General features: G+C 42.3%; 1 protein-coding gene across 3 annotated transcripts in view; it reads right to left on the bottom strand.

Moving 5' to 3' along the window:
• Positions 1-13114, bottom strand: part of TMCC2 (transmembrane and coiled-coil domain family 2) — a 98329-nt gene extending 85215 nt beyond the window's left edge. Inside the window, exons 1-2 of one of the 3 annotated variants that reach the window (XM_082228299.1) lie at positions 12285-13114; positions 11682-11903 (exon numbers count right to left, since the gene is read on the bottom strand). In XM_082228299.1, the coding sequence (XP_082084425.1) occupies positions 11682-11870 (189 nt within the window). In that variant the 5' untranslated portion in view covers positions 11871-11903; positions 12285-13114. The remainder of the gene's footprint in view (positions 1-11681; positions 11904-12284) is intronic. The other 2 variants (XM_082228303.1, XM_082228304.1) reach the window with 2 other exon arrangements.
• Positions 13115-19116: the final 6002 nt, after the last annotated feature.

The following is a 19116-nucleotide window of genomic DNA, read 5'->3' as shown; positions in this document are numbered from 1 at the left end:
GAATAATCAAAAAAGAGGTCATAGATCTGAATAAAATTTCCATATGCTAATTTATATGCCTAGATGCAACAAACACTACAATCTAAACAGTAATGCAATACATTTCACCATAGTGGGGTAGACTGTGAACAAATGACCTGTGTGCTTGCTCAGTCGGCCCTCCATGTGCTCACTGTAGATGGGGAACTTCAGGGCCCCTGCTTGCTCTCCCTGCAGTGATTCTCTTTCTTTAAGCCAGACTTCAGGCCAACTGAACAGTTTATAACCAGTATGAGGTTGGCCACAGTTCTTGAAGCAAAATCAAATGTGACCTGAAATGGTGCGTGTGTCTGCGCTCGCATGCATGCCTTCCTTTATCCTCCTTAAATGTCACCTCAAACAAAAATGAAAGAAACTGCACACATCTGCCATCTGAAGTCCTGAGGAATTGTGACCTTTATATCTAATTAATTTACTTGCTTAACTCACACAAATCCACTTGGAAAAACTGGTTCTTCAAGATCCATGTGCTATTCCCCCTGAAAGGTTATTAAACATCACTGAACATTTACATGTCTCGAAAACCCACATACAGGTCTAGCAAAGTATTGTTTAAGGATTATTTATGAAATGTAATTTTTGCCCATGTGATCTCACGTAAGTGACCCCACGGCAGGGTGTAGTAAAATATTAAACCATAACATGAATATAAAAGACCATCAAACTAGCATCCGGTACAACACAGTATCATAATTGTGATTATGGCACAATTCTGTGTGAGCACCACAACAAGTGCAGGAGGCAAGAAGAAAGACTTGCCAGCAAGCATGAAGTGTTGCAAAGGGTCCACTTACAAACACTGTGTTATCATAAGGGCGGCATAATGATAAAGTTAACATTTAGCATAAGTTATAGAGCACAACACTCCATGCACCAAATGTTTGAGCATGCAAGGAAAGGACTGAAACGCACAGTAGCAAACCAGACAGTGGCTGATAAATGATTTTACAGGGCGGTCACTAATCATGTCATTCCAGAGCCCAAGCTGGTACTGTTCATGCTTGCCTGACAGCAAATATATTCAGGTAACCCGTAGGGGACTTGGCTCACCTTGACAATGACCTTCTAAGACTGAAAGGCAATAGCTTATTCTCCCGCAGGACACACATTTCAAGCATACTATGCAAGAGCTCTGACACTGGACATACTAATCTTCACGGGTAAAAAAGGGCAAATGTCACATCCACCCACTCCAGCTATCCCACAAGGCGAGACGTTAATGTCTCCTGACAGAAGTAGGCTTCTAATCTTCAGAGACGTCGAACCCTGAAACAGTCTCTCCAGAATGGTGCCAGAGACAAAGACAGTAAATAGTTTTAAAACTGAGCTGAACACAGTTAACTATAGGTATTCAATACTGCATTTTAATTTAGAGCTATCCAAGTACCATTCTGGGGGTGATTTTCCTTTGCTATCCCTTCAGGTTTTGAAGCGCACAGTGGAGCAGGGAAAGGAGATCACCTATTTTCACAAAGCAAGGTTAGGAAATTTGTTCGCACATTTGTGACAAATTCACAATATATTTGCAAGTTGATGGACTGCTGATAAGTAACCTAACCTGCACATTATTTTAACCAACATGGCAGATGCCAAATTGCAGATGGTGAAAAGACCGCATTTCTGCAACATTCTATTTCAAAATCAAACCACTCAAATGTGAAAAAGGTTAAGTCAGCTTCTGCAAAATCTTTGTGGAAACTGAAAATGTATAATGATACATTGAGTTCCCTTTTAGTCCACTGCAAGCCCTTCAGCATTTTAGTTTTTACCAATGTTTATTGCTGCAACAAGAAGACTAGAAACTTGCTACTTTTGTTTCCAAGTTGGACTTCTTGTGGGGTGCAAAACAAAATACTTATATATGTAATTATGTTAAAAAGCTTTGGCTCCAGGTTAAGGAGCAGCAACACATTTGTGGATCCTTGTTCTTTGGCTCCTAGTTCCTGATTCTAGTCTTTCTACTATGCAGTGTTGAACCTTGCTTGAACTTCCTGTGATGTTGACATTGGACTCTTGCATGATTCTGTCATGTTTGAACCTAGACTAATTCTCTGTGTTTGAGCTTAATGTGTATGAAACATACTGCATCTGCAACCCTGCCCTCATTGGTGAGTCCTTTGGGGAAGGTTTGTATCTCCTGCAATTGGCACCCTAGCACCTAGTATTTCCTGCAGCATGACATCCTGCTTCACCTCATCCCAACAAAAATCCCACCCCCGCTCGCCAATGCTTCTATTAGGCCCAGAAAAAAGCTTCCATTGGTACCAATGGGACTTGCTAATGGTGCATTTAGCATCCTGTCTAACGTGGCTCTCAGTTCCCACCTCAACAGTGTCAGGAAACAGGATGAACAGCTATACTGCTACTAAGCTGGAGTGTTGTCTGAGCCCATGATTTAACTGCAGGGGAGATTTTCCCAGCACAAAGTTTAAGCGCTCAGCTTGCAAAGAATTATGACAGCACCTTACAATGCAAAACATTCATAGTTATGTAAAAGAACAGGACCTATACACAGTCACGCTTAGGTAAAGAAAGCAACACTGTTCTCACTCTGGGCTTGGACGGAGCCTGACTTGCACTTCACCAAGGACTAAATTATATTCAGTTACACTCAGCAAAATGTGCAAAAGAATACACCCAAAACACACACACACACAAAAATCTGCTAGCTTAAAACATTCAGGTCTTCATTTATTACAAAGACAGAATGCCTGTAAACACAAGGAAAAGAAAAATGAGACCCAAGGCTGTCATTTACTAAGTTTTCACTCAGAGGACTGCACTAAATCTTTATAAAGAAAAAATACAGTGATGGTTGGTGTGCTAGAGTTTGGGCAGTGACTGCATAAGGCAGAGGTAGGGAATCAGTCTCCCTCCAGATGTTTCTGGAATACAACTCTATTTATGACCATTGGAAGTGAGGAGAGCATTGGGTCCCAACCTGTGCCACCCCGCCAGCTGCTACTGCAGATGGTCCCATGTACAACCTCTGGCATTTCCTATTCAAGCAGATCAGATAGCAGGTGGCAAGAAAGGCTCTGGTGTGAGATGCTGGGGGAATGATGCTGGTGGCCAGAGGAGACAGTGGTGGGCTGGATAGATGGATAGTCTGGCCTGGTATAAGGCAGCTTCATATGAAAATTAAGATGGCCACTGCCACTGGGCAGCAGCCAAGAGGAAGGAGGACCATAACAGAAGGAAACACAAGGTTACAGAGACACAGGGGCTGCTATGTCGACATAATGTGGTAGGGAGCCTGCAGCCCACAACCAAACATCATGCAACCCATAGCATCATCCAGCTCTTCAGAGTAATGGAAGGGGGTGGGGAAGCAGAGAGAGATGGGGTGACACAGAGGAAGATCAAGGGATAACAGAGAGTGATGCAATATTGTGCACTTCTACTACTTTTGGCTGCCACTCCACTCTCCATCAGATGTGTGCCCACCTGCAGTTCCAACTCCTGGTTGCCTTTTCCAATGAGTTAATGGACCTTCATAGGAAAACGGTTCTCCATCTTTTCTTTAAACTATCCCCGCCCCTAGCAAAATTAGCAGGCATGTAAAAATGGGAATATTTGTTTGCTTTCTAGAAGCACCTTGCCTCAAGCTGGCAACAAAGGTTCACTTTGTGAAATTACTCAGTGCTTCATGCCCAGCTCTTCACTCTAATGATTCTGCAAGGTGCATATTTTTAGTTGCAGAAATCCCAAATGAACTTGTGGCCTGCTATTAGCAATGTGTTTTTAATCTCTGGAAGATGCTACTGGGAAAAATTGGGATATGTCACTACATCTGGGAGGTTGCCAAAAAATCATATTGATAGCAGATCAGTAAAAGCTTGGCCAGCAGTTAGAAACCAATTCTCCATAGGACTTTCAATTCTCCCTTTAGTAAAGTGAAGGGGTGTGCATTTATTTATGATACTGAATTTATTATGAATGCAGGCATCCTGTTGCTGAGCTTATAACTGCTGCCCATCCAGTCTTCAGCAGAATTAGGTCATCCATCTGCTGTTGTGTCTTGCCAGGACTTTTTCCTAGTCTACTTCTGCTCTAAAAGGCTTGCTCATCACCAGATGATTTGAACTTTTATTTGGATAAAGGTATGTGCGCAACCCTGCACTCTCTCCTTCCCAGTCACAGGAGAACAGATTCTTTCCTGCTAAGGATCCAGCAGAACATTAAAGTCTGAATGTTCTGCAACAAAGAGGGTGCGTATTTTTACAACAGCACCTTTGTTATTAAATTAACAGATCAAACCCAGCTTTAGCCAAGGAGGTGAATGTGGGGCTATTGATACAATGCTGAAATAGAGAGGTCTATGAATGAAGGTCCAGGTTCAGTTCCCAAAATGTCAGTTAAAAGGGCACCCGGGCAGATTTTAACAAAAGGAGTTGTATGAATGAGTCTTCATGGGATTCCACTTTTGGAGAAAATTGATGCATGAATAGTCCCATGCTTCTGCTTTCCAGTGCAAAGTTTAATACGCTGAAAGCAGACCTATGTACCTCTTGAATGCTGACATGTGGATTTTAAGTGCTTTGTTGGTCATGAGGTTTTGGCAAATGCCTCATCCTGCCACCCCCTGGAGCTGGCTGCATGGAGGGAGACTTGTCAGTCCTGTCCACTTCTGCAGCACACGCATCTCAAAATGCAAGCTACAACTTGCGGCAGAAAGTCGGAATGCAGACTTACTTGTTCACTGTCATCACTGTGAGTTGTAAAACAGGGATGGGGAACCTATGGCCCTCCAAATGTTGCTGGAGTACAATCACCATCATCATTGACCTTTGGCTATTCTGGCTGATTGGAGCTGAACAACATCTGGAGAGGCATAGTTTCTCCATCCCTGTTACAAAGTCTTAAACAGCTGTGTGTCAGACTTATTTCCATTCTTTCCCACTGTTACCTATTCTGATCCAAGTGGTTCCCAAACTCCCCCCCCCCAGACCACTTGAAAGTTGCTGAATAACCACTTAATGATTTTTCTGCCTGTGATAGCATTTATAATCCACCATGCTAAATGCTGCATGGTTTTTAAGTGTATTGCTTCTTTCATTTCTTATACTGTATTACGGTTTGAATTAATTAAAAACCAATATGGATATTCAGTGGAATGGATGTGCTCCCTCCCATCTTCAACCACAAATCTACAGACATGGACCACCTGAGTGAAGCTCTTGGACCACTGGTGATCTATGGGCTGCGGTTTTGAGAACCCCTGAAATAGATGATAAATAACATGGGCAACAAGACGGAACCCTGTGGGATATAGGGGGACAGAGCAGAAGTCTCACAATGCACCCTCTGGTTGAAGTCTTGAAGGTAGGAGTCAAACCACCGAAACTCCCTTCCCCCCCCCGCCCAATGTCCCAATCAACTGAGCCCCTCCAGATGGATACCGTAGTGAATGGTATTAAAAGTCACCAAGCTGGTCTAGGAGAATCAACAGGGTAGCATTCCTCCTGCCTCTCAATAAAGTTAATCAATAAGGCCATCCAAGGCTCTTTCAGTATCAAATTCAAGCCTCAAACTAGATTGAAATGAGTCCAGATGATTGGCTTCATACAGATATACATTCAGCTGGCCATTCACCATCCTCTCTATTACCCTGCCTAAGAAAGGAACATTCACAACTGGGCAGTAGTTTTTCAATATCTCAAGTTCGGAAACTTCAAATTTATATACAAATTTGATGATGATGATGATGATATCTGCCCAGGAGAGTAATTTTGAGGAAAATCATACAAAGGTCCAGGGATAAATCTTTAGGATACACATATCACACATGTAAAAAGAGACAACATCTAATCCAAGCACTGTAACTCCTGCCATGGTAACATTCCTACCTACTAACTGGTTTATCAACCAATTACTAGGATTGGTGCTGTGCTGGGATAGTATACCAACTATTCGCTCAAGGTGTTAGATTATTGGAAGAAGTTCTGTGCTTAATACTTAGTGAAGTATCGATTATAAGAGTTGTATTAACATAAGAGAGAATAAAGCGTTAAAAAGGCATTTTGCAGAATGGCAGATGAAGCTGATTGACTGTATGGGACTGGCAGAAATGACTGGCAGAATCCGTGACCAGGGAGAAGAGTCGGCAGAAGAAGATTGGAAAAAATTTAAGGACTATCTACAAAAATATTGTAAAATTAAGGAATGTTGAATGATGTTGGATTGAAATTAAGTGGTTTCAAGCTGTAACTATGACAAAATGACTTTCTTTTTGTAAGCAAGAATTTAAAGCTACAACAATTTAAGATGTTGGGATAAGGATTTGCTGTATAAACAATTCAAACTGGGGATACAAGAAGGGGAGGTATGAGGAGGTCGGAGAAATAAGTTAGAAGAAAATAAGTTGTGAAATTTATGTGTTTTTAATATTTTTATGTTTGTTTTTTCTTTTTGTTTGTAAAAAATTGGAAACTTTAATAAATATCCTTTTAAAAAAATAAAATAAAAAGGCATTTTGCATTTGTCTGCTCTTGAAGCTATAGAAAGGAGACTACTGGTGATAACTGGCTACTTTATAACGTCTATTTTTGGTTTGGTTCAAGGATTCATTTCAACTATATACAAAATCTTGCTTGAAGCTTCCTCAGGAGGTTTTAGGGCAGCACTACTAGTTCCACTGCCAAGCCTACGGTGTACTGCACGGGGTTGCAACTCTGATGCAGTGAACTGAGCAAAACAGAAGGTAAGGGGTGGGGGGAGCACTGAAATTTGGCCTCACACAGGGCGCCACTGAAAAGTGAAATACCAAAGTACGCCCCTGGCTTCATTTAAGTGCAATCTGGCTCAATAAACTTGGTGAGAGCAGAATTAGGATATGGTAACCAATGATGAAATTTGGAGGAAAAACTAGTCCAAAGCTACTGGTACCTTCAAGTCTTTGTGCAAACTAGGAAGCCAGTGTGGTGTAGTGGTTAAGAGCGGTAGTCACGTAATCTGGGAAACCGGGTTCGTGTCTCCGCTCCTCCACATGCAGCTGCTGGGTGACCTTGGGCCAGTCATACTTCTCTGAAGTCTCTCAGCCCCACTCACCTCACAGAGTGTTTGTTGTGGGGGAGGAAGGGAAAGGAGAATGTTAGCCGCTTTGAGACTCCTGAAGGGGAGTGAAAGGCGGGATATCAAATCCAAACTCTTCTTCTTCTTCTTCTGTATTTGAAGTTGGTCCATGGCTGGTACTTAATTTATTTATTTCATAAAATTGACTGTAAACCAAAACCTCAACAAAGTATACAAAAAGATAAAACAAAACAAAACAACTTTTGAACAATACTTTAAAAAATGCGAATAGTTAAAATCATAAAACAGATTAAAATTTGCAACTTTGTGAGCATCTGGGTAGGGTTGTCTAAACAAGAATGTTTTCAGCAGGCACCAAAGAAAATACAGTGAAGGCACTTGCTTGATATCAAAAGACAGAGTTCCAAAATGTCAAGACAGTTCTCTTTTGTGTGCGAGATTTGTCCCCTCTGTGTTAGAAGGGCTGTGGAATTATAGGCTCCTATCAACACCTGTGGTGGAACTGCCCCAAATTTGGGGGCAATTTGGGGGGTGACAGGTTTTGCTGAAATTGTTCTCATTACTGCTCAGCTGGTCCCATTATCTCCATAGCTACCTTTCTAAAATGTTTTTAAATATTACAAATCAGGAACTCATCACACAATTCTTGGTAGGTCCTCTGCTACCAGTATTGCATTTTGGAAAACTTTTAATTTCTGCAATCTTTCTTTTTTGTATAGTAAAGTATGACACTTAACCCTATTGGGGGGTGAGGAGTAACACAAATTTAAGGTAGCCAGAGGACAAAGCACACATGATGCATTTTTCACAATACAGTATGGTTCTTTCTCTTATACAAACAAAACAGAATATAACCAACCCGTTCTTCCAGTGTATTCGAGTATTTGGGTTACGACATATAACCCCAGTCTCAGCCAGGGAGATAATTATTTATTATTATTGTTATATTTACATATGTCTTTGCTTTTCTTACTCTGCTCTGTATTGTAAAATATATTGCTTGTTTATTGCTTTATGTTTGCTTGAAATAAAAATGCAATAAAAATGCAAACAGCATCCCTTTTTAGTTTCATCAGGCATTCAAACCATGAAATTATGAAAAATTGCAAAATCAAATATAATCAATATTCAGTCATTAATAGATTGGCTACCCTGATGTTAAAAATTGGGCCTGGGTTGTGAACGGCTGCGCTTTTGGTAATGCAGCTCTACTTTTTAGCTTGTGTAAACTAACACAGTTCTTCTGAAGACAATGAGTTACAGCCATCTGTGTTTCCTGCTTCACTACATTATTGTTTCATACTATAAAATGGAGAACCCAGATGCTTCTTCATTTTTGCAACGCATGGCAAAAAAAAGAAAGGAAAAGGAAAACACCACACATACTAAGTGCAATTATTGCTAAGTGCTAATTATTATTACTGACCATTATGTTATCAATGGGGGAGAACATTTTTTCATGCATTAGCATATAATGGATTTTTGAAAAAACACACCCATTTTGGTCTCTTATCTTGTTCTTTTCAAGAAAAAGGGATAATAAATAATTAGCATTCCATTTCCCTTCTGGTCATAGTTTGTTCCGTGTTCCAGTTAAATACTGGAATTGGAAGGAAATTGTTCCTTTTGTTTTTCTTTGATGCCACTGCTATTCCTAGTACATTATGTCTAGCACACCACTATTTGAAATTTCCTGATACTCCCTAAAATGCCATTTGTGCCTCTCCCATTCCAAGAAGCAATAAAAGGTCTGCAGTGGAACTTACTAAATAGCTCCTCTACAGCAGCGCACTCTAATCTATATATTCCATCACCTGTGGATGCTCTTGCTCTCTGGTCTTAGTACAGCTAAAGAAAAAGCATCCCAGGGGAGTGAGCAGGGGCCATTTTCTGACTGTAAATGTGTTTAATCCTATCAGAGGAGATGAACATTCCTTGCTGATCTCCTTAGTGGCTGCTGCAATGGGTTACTACTGTGTATTCAACAGGTTATGTTTAGGGCACTAAGTCCTGCTTCAGCATGCTCAACAAAGACCCACTGTAGCCAAATTGCTTCAGCTGCTGCAGCCTCAATAGTAAGAGAGGCCTCTACTGATCAGGCGAACACAAGGCGAATTACACTGACGCAAACTATGGTAAGTGTGGTTGTATATTAAGCATGGCTGACATTATACAGGTCAATCTATTTGCCCCTCCTGTCCACAGCTCTGGCTGGCAGTGGCTCTCTAGGGTCTCAGGGAGAGAGGCCTTTCCCATTACCTGCTGCTTGATCCTTTTAACTGCAGGTGCAAGGAACTGAACCAGGGGCTTTCTGCACTCAAAGCAGGTGTTCTGCCCTTGCATCCAATTTGGAAGCTGCAGCTAGTGCAAAATGTAGCTGCTAGAAGGCTCAAGGGGGAATTCACCTCTGCACATGTTACAACAGCGATGCAAGGTCTGCACTGGCTGGCTATTAGCTATCAGGTTCATGATTTTGCTGTTGACATTTTAAAGCCCTAAATGATTTGGGATCAGTGGGCTTAGCGAACTGTTTTCCCTGGTACAGACCAAGTCAAAATTTAAGCGTCTCCAAGGAAACCCTGCTGGTTGTTCTACAACCAGCAAATTGGCACCTGGTGACAACATGGAAGAGGGCTTTCTCAGTGGTCGCACTCACACTTTCTCCAGAGGCAGCAGTAACTAGTTTTAAATGTTTTTTTAAATACAAATATGTTTACCCAAACTTTCCTGGACTTTGTTACCTAATTTTGCAACTTTCTACTTTTTATGCACAGTTTAGTTTTACCTATGAGATATAGTTTTAGTCAGCTACTTTAAAGTTTTACTCGAATGTTGTATATTTATATGCATTTCTGTTGATTTTTGAAAGTTATATTTTAAGTGAACAACTTGAAGACTACTTTTTCTATTAAACATTTGATCACTAATTCTTCCTATTGCCTTCCAAGCTGCCTCTGCAGAATTATTTCTATTAGAACAGCAGCAAGGATCTCCTGTTGAGGTCAAGCGAAAAGCAGCTTGCTGCCATACAATTTTAGAAAAAAGTCCACAGATATTACAAGCCTTCACTGATGCCTTCCAGATGTTTTGGACTACAACTCTCATAAACATCTGTCAACATAGGTAGTCCAAAATACTTGCAGGTAACCTGGCTGGTGAAGGTTGCCTAACATTGTGACATAATAGTGACAAAATCAAAAAGCAACAGGAACAATTGAACAATTTCCTTCCACTATATAAATGTATTTTTCCTGCTTGGTCATCTGGAAGGGAGTCTCGCCTTCCAAAGGCGACTAAATCACTATGTAGAAGTCTACAAAAACATAGTATTAGAACTTCCACTTGAGTGTAACCTTTTGCACTCTTTGTCTATACACTTAAAACTGCTTTACCAAACAGGTTAATAAATATCACTCTATTTTTTACAGAAGCAAAGTGACTCAACAGCACACACACGAGGAGGCAGCTGTGAATGCTGGGAAATTCCTGAACCGCAAGCCAATAAACCATTCATACAGATTATACTCATCACACAACCCTTAACGCATAGTACTGCTCAGAAGAGCTGTTTTGCATAATGTGTCTGTGTCATAGCTGTGTATAAAAGTTCTATTTTATCACTGATAAAGATTTCTTCAGACACATTTTGCAACCACATAAAGATTTACATGGCTACATTGTAAGGGAAAAGAAAGCTTTGAATTGTATCGTGCAATGGATATATATAAGCGTTGGTTCACCCCAATGGCCCATTAAGATCCAGCCTCCTACCTGTGACCACGTACAATAGTAAAGGTTTGGGAGAAACCAAAGAACAAGATACAACCATTATAACAGAATGAACAATTTCCTGACATTCACACTTGGCTTCCAGCAAGCCTGAGACGAAGCTGCATGCCTGAACCATTTTGGCAAAGAAATAAACATGTGAAATGTCCCTGTTATGCTATTGGCTGTTAAGACACCTCACAGCATTATGCCACCGGCATACAACTGGGCATAAATTGACACACGCAGAGAGTAAGTCATAGTTCTTATGGAACAGCCACTGGGCAAAATCTGAAACTAGATACTATTAAGAGCGCAATCAAATGTGCTAGATACTATTAAGAGCACAATATGTCAACCAAAGAGTAAGTCCAACTGAATTTGACAGGACTCCTAGGCCTGGAGTCCAAATGCATTTATAATAAAAATGATTGTGCAACACAGGTGTTCAAAAAAATCATTGAATCTGATTGAATCAACGCTGTCTGCACCAGTGCTGGGATACATTACAAAAAAATTATCTGTATAACAGGAACATGGAAAGATGACTTAAAGATGGACCAATATTATTTATAGGAGTGTAAGGAATTCTCACACCAGGAACTTGCCAGGCAAGTTGGCTAGTGTTACCATTTGGTAAACATTGGGTTGACTGACATGCCTTCAAAAAGACAGCTCATAAATGCGGCACCTGTAATATTTTTGCAGCTGTCAATAATTTAAACGCCTATGAGTTGGAAACTGGAATGTGCGTTCCAAGCAGCAATAAAACAAAACAAATGAAAATATGCCTTCTTTTCTTTTTCTTTCAAAAGGGAAATAGACCTGCCAAAGCTTACCTTTAAATCAGGAGGTTTACTCCGGGTAACAGGATGGGGCGGAGGGTTAGGATTGGAGGCAGCCAAATCTGACAGGGCGGCAGCTGAATCCCCAGCCTTGGCATCCATGGTGGACAGGGCAGGGGCATCTTCAGCCCCAGCAGAGTCTTCGTCTGATTGCTGCAGCTCATCCGATTTGCACCTCTTCATGCTGGGTGAGAGGTCGGGCTTGCCCTTCTGCTTCTTGAAAGCATTTAGGGATGAAAAACAGGGGGAAAGAGATGGGGAAGGGGGGGAGAGAGGAGAGAAGAGGACCAGACAGGCTTGGTCACCACTGAAGACTGAAGTTCATTTCACCTGTGAGATGCAGGGAGCCAGACAGGCCATGGGGAGGAGCTGGGGAGAAGATGCCTCCATCCAAACTCGCTGCATTGGGTAGCAGAAGGAGTGGAACCACCATCATTACCACTAGCACCACTACACCCCCCCCCCCAAATTAAAACTTTGGCTGCAGCCACATCTGCAAAAGGCAGTGGCTGGAATTTGATGGGGTGCGTGTGCAGATGCCATGGATTGATACTCACCCCCCACCCTCCTTCTCTCCCTTCTGGCAACGCTACTCACTGTTTAGGAAAGCAAACGAGCGCCTCGGCTCTCCGCGCCGCCTTGCAGGGCTGCAAATTCCCATCCGATGAGTGCATGTCTTCTCCCTTTCATTCAATGTCCCGGACAGCTGCTCTCTGTCTGCCTTGCTATCTCCCCAGCCAGCCAGCCGCCGGCCGACCCACCCTCTCCCTCTCTCACTCTGAGAACCCACTTTACGCCGCTCCTGCCCAGGCTCAAGAGCAAATCCCTCAGCCTAACCCACCCATCTAAACCAGCCGGCTTGATAGTCTGACTGACAGCAGGGCAGGGCCAATCAGAGCCCGAGCCCGATCTGGAGAGCGGCAGGAGGCAGACCCCGCCGGGCACTTTCCAGGCTTGGTTGGCCGGTGCCCCTCCGCTTTCCCCGCCTCGCCCCCGTGCCGGCCCCCGCCCGCTTCCCGGGAGCTGTCGATGGGGGAATGGTGCTGCACAGGGCTGCGGCTTTGCAGTGCAGGCAGCCGCCGTCCTCGTAGCGTTGCGGAGGCTGGGGGGGGGGGGCGGGAGGCCGAGGAGCCGGTGGCTGTATTGGCGAGGCGCTTCCGCCGTGCGTAGGGACTCTTCGGAGGACCCCGCCCGGCGCTGCTTGTGGGAACGTGGCGAACGGTCTCCGTGAAGCATCAGGAGAAGGAGAAGCGCCACCTCTCCCATTGCCATGGGAACTCCTCCCACCACCTCGCTCCTGGCCGGGGGCTGGTTTTGCCTTTAATCCGTCAGCAGGTTCCACCCAAGGACTACGTTGCAGCCTCATCAACTTGATTTCCTTCCTACTATTATTATTATTATCGCAATTGCCATTATTACCGTTGTTGTTGTGTCTGTGCATCATCGATGTTTTCGATTCCTGAGGACACACAGATTCCAAGCGTTTTCTCTTTCTTCCCCCTTCGTCTTTTCCTCCTTTAGGAAAGGATGGAAGTCTATTTGCTAAACTTGTTTTTCAGCCTTACACAGGCCTCTAACTCGCACTCTTTCATTTTGTCTGGAGACTGCCGCTTTCGACATCTCTCTCTCTGTGTGTCACTCCGATGTACCAGAATCTGTGCAGAACAGAGACTCGCCCCCAGACTTTGTCAAAACCACACAATATTTGGCCTTTGCAAAAGGAAAAAAGGGGAAATCTTATTTGTATCCTGTGCTCACCCCCACCAACAAGAAGCTCAAGGCAGCATACACAGGTTTCCTCCCACTAGTGGACAAGGGTGGGTATTCCTTTCTTTAAAAGCTGGTCAGTCTGTGATGTATTGTAGCCCCTCTGTGATGTACTTCCTACAATCTCCCACTTTGTCTTTGATCCAGCCTACTCTATACAGTCCTAAAAGTAAAATGTCATATGCAAAGGAGGCCTAAAATAAGAAAGCAGGTGGCCACTGTCAGCAATATGTGACTCAGTGTTCTGTCTGTAACATCCTCTTGGAATTGTGTTACCCTTTCATTTGCCTCTTTGTTATTTGACATATATCGGTGTTTGTTGGTGTATATAATTTGAAACACAATGATACTCCATTTGCATATTGTGATACATTTGTAGGACATCAAAGGCCACACCTGAATCCAGTGATGACAGAGGCATTTGCTGCTTCAGCAACAAAATCCTTGGGTACCCGGCAGTCTTTTTCTGCTCCTAAAAATGATGATAAACTTTGCTGACCCTAAATTTGTGAATTGCTATAACTATAGGTCTGCCTTTTAAAATGCTCACAAGCTTTGTGGTCCAGGCAGAAAATGGTATCACGCTTATAATCAATAACGTCAGACTATCGTTTGAGGCTGATGATGAGTTCAGAACAGAAGACCAAGTCTAGTACTCCCACACTATCTTTTTAATCTTGTTTAAGCACCATGGGCTGCTGTGATAAACTACACATTCTAGAAAAATGCAATATAATTCAATGAAGTAAGTTTAGAGTAGGTGGCTTGAGAACCACAGCCTTGAATATGTGATGAGCCTCTGTGCAGAACTGGGGTGAAGGGCATTTATGATGTGGCATTGGCAATAAATGCCATTTCCTTGCAGAGTTGTGACCCACCATGGTATGTAATTGCATAATTAGCTGTTCAGCTCACCACACCACTGTAGTAGTTCAACACTAAAAACAGCCATTTTGACCAAATATGGTATAGTGGCATTTTGACCACTGCAAAGTCAAATGTGTTAGTGTAAACTTACTTATCCAAGATTTGGAAAAATAAACATTTATTATAGGAGTGTAACTGAAAAGAAAAATAGCAGGATGGACTTGCCACACTCGCTAATCAAATACAATACATCTATGGTTCTGCCCAGTGCAGTCACTCTGGCCATCACTGCATCAGAACGTCTGACTACCTCTGATTTGTGTATGTGAGGCTTCCACCCTTATTGTAGTCCATACAGGTAAATAGACTGCTAATATTTTCAGAAGATCCGAACCTTCACCATAAAAACCACTAAATGCTAAATCCATGGGATCCTAGTTCTGTAAATATGTGCATGTATTTATTTTTATTTCTTTGCAATGGTACTGTGCCATATTGGCTCCACAGAACCAACCACACACAAAAAAAATAGCGGATAAATAATTTAAATCAGACTGCTTTGATATAAGCCATCTTAGTCCCGTGAAAGTCATTGAAACAAATTTAATTGGTCTGTGAACAGCCATCACTGTAAAGTGATTCAATCAGGGCTAGTCCCACCGTGCACCAAAGAGAAGCAGGCTGTTTCAGAAGAGAATCACAAGAAATAAAGGGAGGAATGTCTGGATGGGGAGCAAAACATTTGGCAATTAAAAGATATCTTTTTATTATCATTATTATTAGATTGTATTTGGCTGCCCATCAATATAATTGCCTAGGCAGTGTGCAAAATGCAATATATTAAAATAAAATAATTAAAAATATGTCAGTAAAAATGACATAAAAGCAGCTGAGACAGAGTAAAACAATTTACAACTCAGTTGGCACAATGACAATGGAGAATATCTTCTTTGGTGCCTTCACTGCCACTAGGTAGGCCCAATGATGAGCCCTCACCAGTGTTTTGTTGCATTCGACTAGAGTTTTCCTTCACTCACATTTAAGCCATCTTCTAGCTTGTTTCCTTGTCTAAGCTCTGGAGTATATCACGGAGCCAAGTGGGCTCCATGAAGCAGGAGAGGGTGCTTAGCAGTGATCATATCAATGGCCTGAGCCATCCAAATGTTCCAGCAGTTGGCCAGGGCTTCAGCAGGAGCGTCAGTCATATCAGCTGGGAAATTCTCAGCTTATCTTACTTATTTTTCCCCTGAAGTGGAAGTCCAAGTGCTTTTGGCAGCAATTTGATCAGGGGAAAACTAATTAAGGGCTTCATATCATCCTGTGGCCATTATATGAGGTTTCAGTGCTTTCACATAAATTGATTGATTCACTGAGAAAACTGCTTCAACAGACCACAGAATGACCTGTTTCATCCAAAGGAAAGAGCTCTGATGAAAATGAACCGTGATGGATACATAAGCTCCTCTCATCTTATTTTAAAGCATTTCCTGTTTCTGAGTAGTGCAAGTTATGTCAGCACAGAACAGATGTGTTCTAGTAGGTGGTCTCATTGGCTTGACTATTTCTGTAAAGAGTTATTTTTACATGCATAGCTCTAATATAGCTTTATAAGCATATTCATTAGTCTGCATGAAGGCTGAAGCCTTAATGTGCCTGCTGCATAATTCACTTTTAAATTTAAGGCATTGAGACAGCAGGGTACTTTACCAGGTTGACAGAGATAACCTCCTATGAAAGGGCCTTGGGGACATTCACTTCATTAAATGTAATACAAAAGGCTCCTGCTTGGAGCTCCTTAGCATTGATTTTGTTATACAGGAAAATCTAGGGCAATTGTACAGGCAAGGGTCAATAATACCTGGCCTCCTGTTTTGCTTTGTTTTTCTGGAGTGCTTGACCTCACCTACATCCATGTTTACCAATGAGAAACTATTTTCATATCCCATAAAACTAATCTAAGGTGCCCCACTGAGGATTAACTAGTTGTTATTAGTCTAAATGATCAGCTATGGGGAAGAAGTAGGGTGTTATAGAATGTGATAGAATGTGATTTTACCCTCTCCCAGCCCTATGACCAAATACATCTGAGAGCAATATCACTCAACAGAACATTCTCTCTCAGATCATGCAGCTGTCCCAGTAGGTAAAACCAAAAATTTAGATCCCACCTCTTTTATTCTGACATATCCATTTTCTTTCAATCTCAATACATATAAAGATGCAGGGAAGGAAAAAGAAAAGCCACATAGATAGTGTTTCTTAAGTTTATATTATGTAATCATTTGGGAACTGCCACATACTGTAGCAGGGTTTCCTAAACTTGTGTCTCCAGCTGCTTTTGGGCTACAGTTCCCATCATCCCTGACCATTGGTCTGGCTAGCTAAGGATGGTGGGAGTTGTAGTCGAACAACAGCTGGAGACCCAAGTTTAGGAAACCCTGTGGGTATGCAAACAATGTCCTGTTGGATTCCTTTCCTACATGCCATAAATTTAACAGGAGGAGCAGATGGGCAAATGAGACATATCCGCCATCAAGAGAGTCTAGGGGCTGCAAACATGTCTGTTTTCAAGAGGACACGTATCTAAGGAGTCTTAGCTAAACAGCTCCAAACCATACATGCCCTTGGGTGAAACACTCTGAGGTCCTAACAAGAGCTCTCAATTCAACAGAGAGTTAAGCACTTATACAGTGAAATCTTAAGCATACTTACTCGGAGATAAGTCCCTCTGAGTTCAATAGGAATTACTACTAAATGTGCTTCGGATTTAAATCTTAAATCAATGGGCCCAAGTGTTCTTAACTCATGTTGCGTTTTAAACGGTTTTATTCAGTACCTTCATATGATAATAGCTTTCCAGACAGAGGCAAAATTCTACCCATTGTCAGGTCTTTAGGTCTCAGATGGAAAAAAAATGTGCTTTTAGATTATAATGTAGAGGCTTCACAAACAATATGTTAAAAAGCATTGAACAATAAGTGCCTCTTACTGAGAGTATTTATACCAAGTATCACTAGCTACTTAAATGGGAACGCAAAGGAAACAAAATACTGATATTTCTTAAAGGCTGTGTACAAACTATGCATTCAAAGCATAGTTTCAAAACACATTCTTCCCCTCAAAGAATTCTGGACAGTGTAGTTTACTTCCCACAGAGTTACAATTCCCAGCCACTCTTAACAAATTACAGTGCCCAGCATGCTTTGAGAGAAAGAATGTGCTTTAAAGGTATAGCGTGCCCACAAACTTATTGTCATCTGCTGGAATAAGTTCTGCTTCCTTTGCCTCTGAGAGCTATCACCATGCTGAATGAATGCTTAAATGGACCATACTCTCATAATGAGCATGCACTAATATGCAGGTCTTTTTGTTGTTGTTTATTTTTCAACATCTTGCCACAGGGATTCCCAGGGCACAAGAAGCCTGATGAGGGGGATGGGCTGGCAATGAGCAATGGCTGAAAGAAACTACAGCTACAGGTGAGAGCATATGAAGAAGGTAGCAAAAGCAACATAAGATCAGTTATCCTGGGTTTCCAACCAGTCACCAACACATCCAGTTATCCTGGGCTAAAGGTACTGTAAAGGTAAAGGACCCCTGACAGTTAAGTCCAGTCGCAGTCGACTCTGGGGTTGCACCGTTTATCTCGCTGTACAGGCCGAGGGAGCTGGCATTTGTCCGCAGACAGTTTTTCTGGGTCATGTGGCCAGCATGACTAAGCTGCTTCCAGCGCAACAGAACACCGAAACCAGAGCAGCGCACAGAAACACAGTTTACCTTCCTGCTGGAGCGGTACCTATTTATCTACTTGCACTTTTTGGCATGCTTTTGAACTGCTAGGTTGGCAGGAGCTGGGACTGAGCAACGGGAGCTCACCCTGTTGCGGGGATTCGAACCACCAACCTTCCGATTGGCAAGCTCAAGATGCTCAGTTGTTTAGACCACAGCGCCACCAGCGTCCCATATTCTGGGCTACTAACCCCTGAACTCACATCAGCCCCTAGTGGTTCTAAACATGTTTACAGAGTGAATCAGAGAACTAGAACAAGCTGAAAGAAAGTCCACAAACCTCTGGCAAGATCATTGTCCAATAGCTTATCTCACTTTCCTCTAGGATTTAGTAAACACCTAAGCAATCTTTGGTTTATCTCTGGTGTGTGCAGGGTGGCAGGGGATCTGCTGCCATAAAGACGTCTATTGACGTAAGAAAGGCTCAATGAATTCCATGCCTGTGTAGTCAGTGGTTGTTGTCTCAGGACGACAACCCTGAAATAACTCTGAGATGACAATGACTGGATCTTTGTTCTGTACATAGCATTTGGAGATTAAGAGCCGGGGACCCGGACCGATCCTGGCTATGCAAGCTGAGCGTGCTGCAATGGTGAGATGGCAGTTTCCATCTTCTTGCTTAGAAAGAAAATGGGCGCTTGAACCTCTACAATCCAACAGAAAAGAAGGACAAAAGTAATAGTGGATCCCCCTTGAGGCCTTACTGCTTCTGGCTCACACAGTGACCTGGTGAACATGAATACCAAGAAGCTATCATTTCAATAAGCAGGATTCAGTACATCATAAGAATATAATATTTCTGCCAGATTGACCTAGTGCAGCATCCTTTTCCCAACAGATCCTTCTGGGAAGTCCACGCATAAGGAACAAGGGCAACAGCTCTTATCCATGGTTTCCACACACCCACTCCTACTATTCAGAGGTATATTGCCTTTGAAACAAAAAAAAAATATATTTTTAGATATCATAGCTCACAGTTGTGACTAGATCTCTCTTCCGTTAATTT

This window comes from Podarcis vaucheri, assembly GCF_965113315.1.
Source record: "Podarcis vaucheri genome assembly, chromosome: 6".
In the NCBI taxonomy this organism is placed as follows: domain Eukaryota; kingdom Metazoa; phylum Chordata; class Lepidosauria; order Squamata; family Lacertidae; genus Podarcis; species Podarcis vaucheri.
Note: the sequence above shows the minus strand (reverse complement) of the source record. Positions and strands in the feature narration are given on the sequence as shown.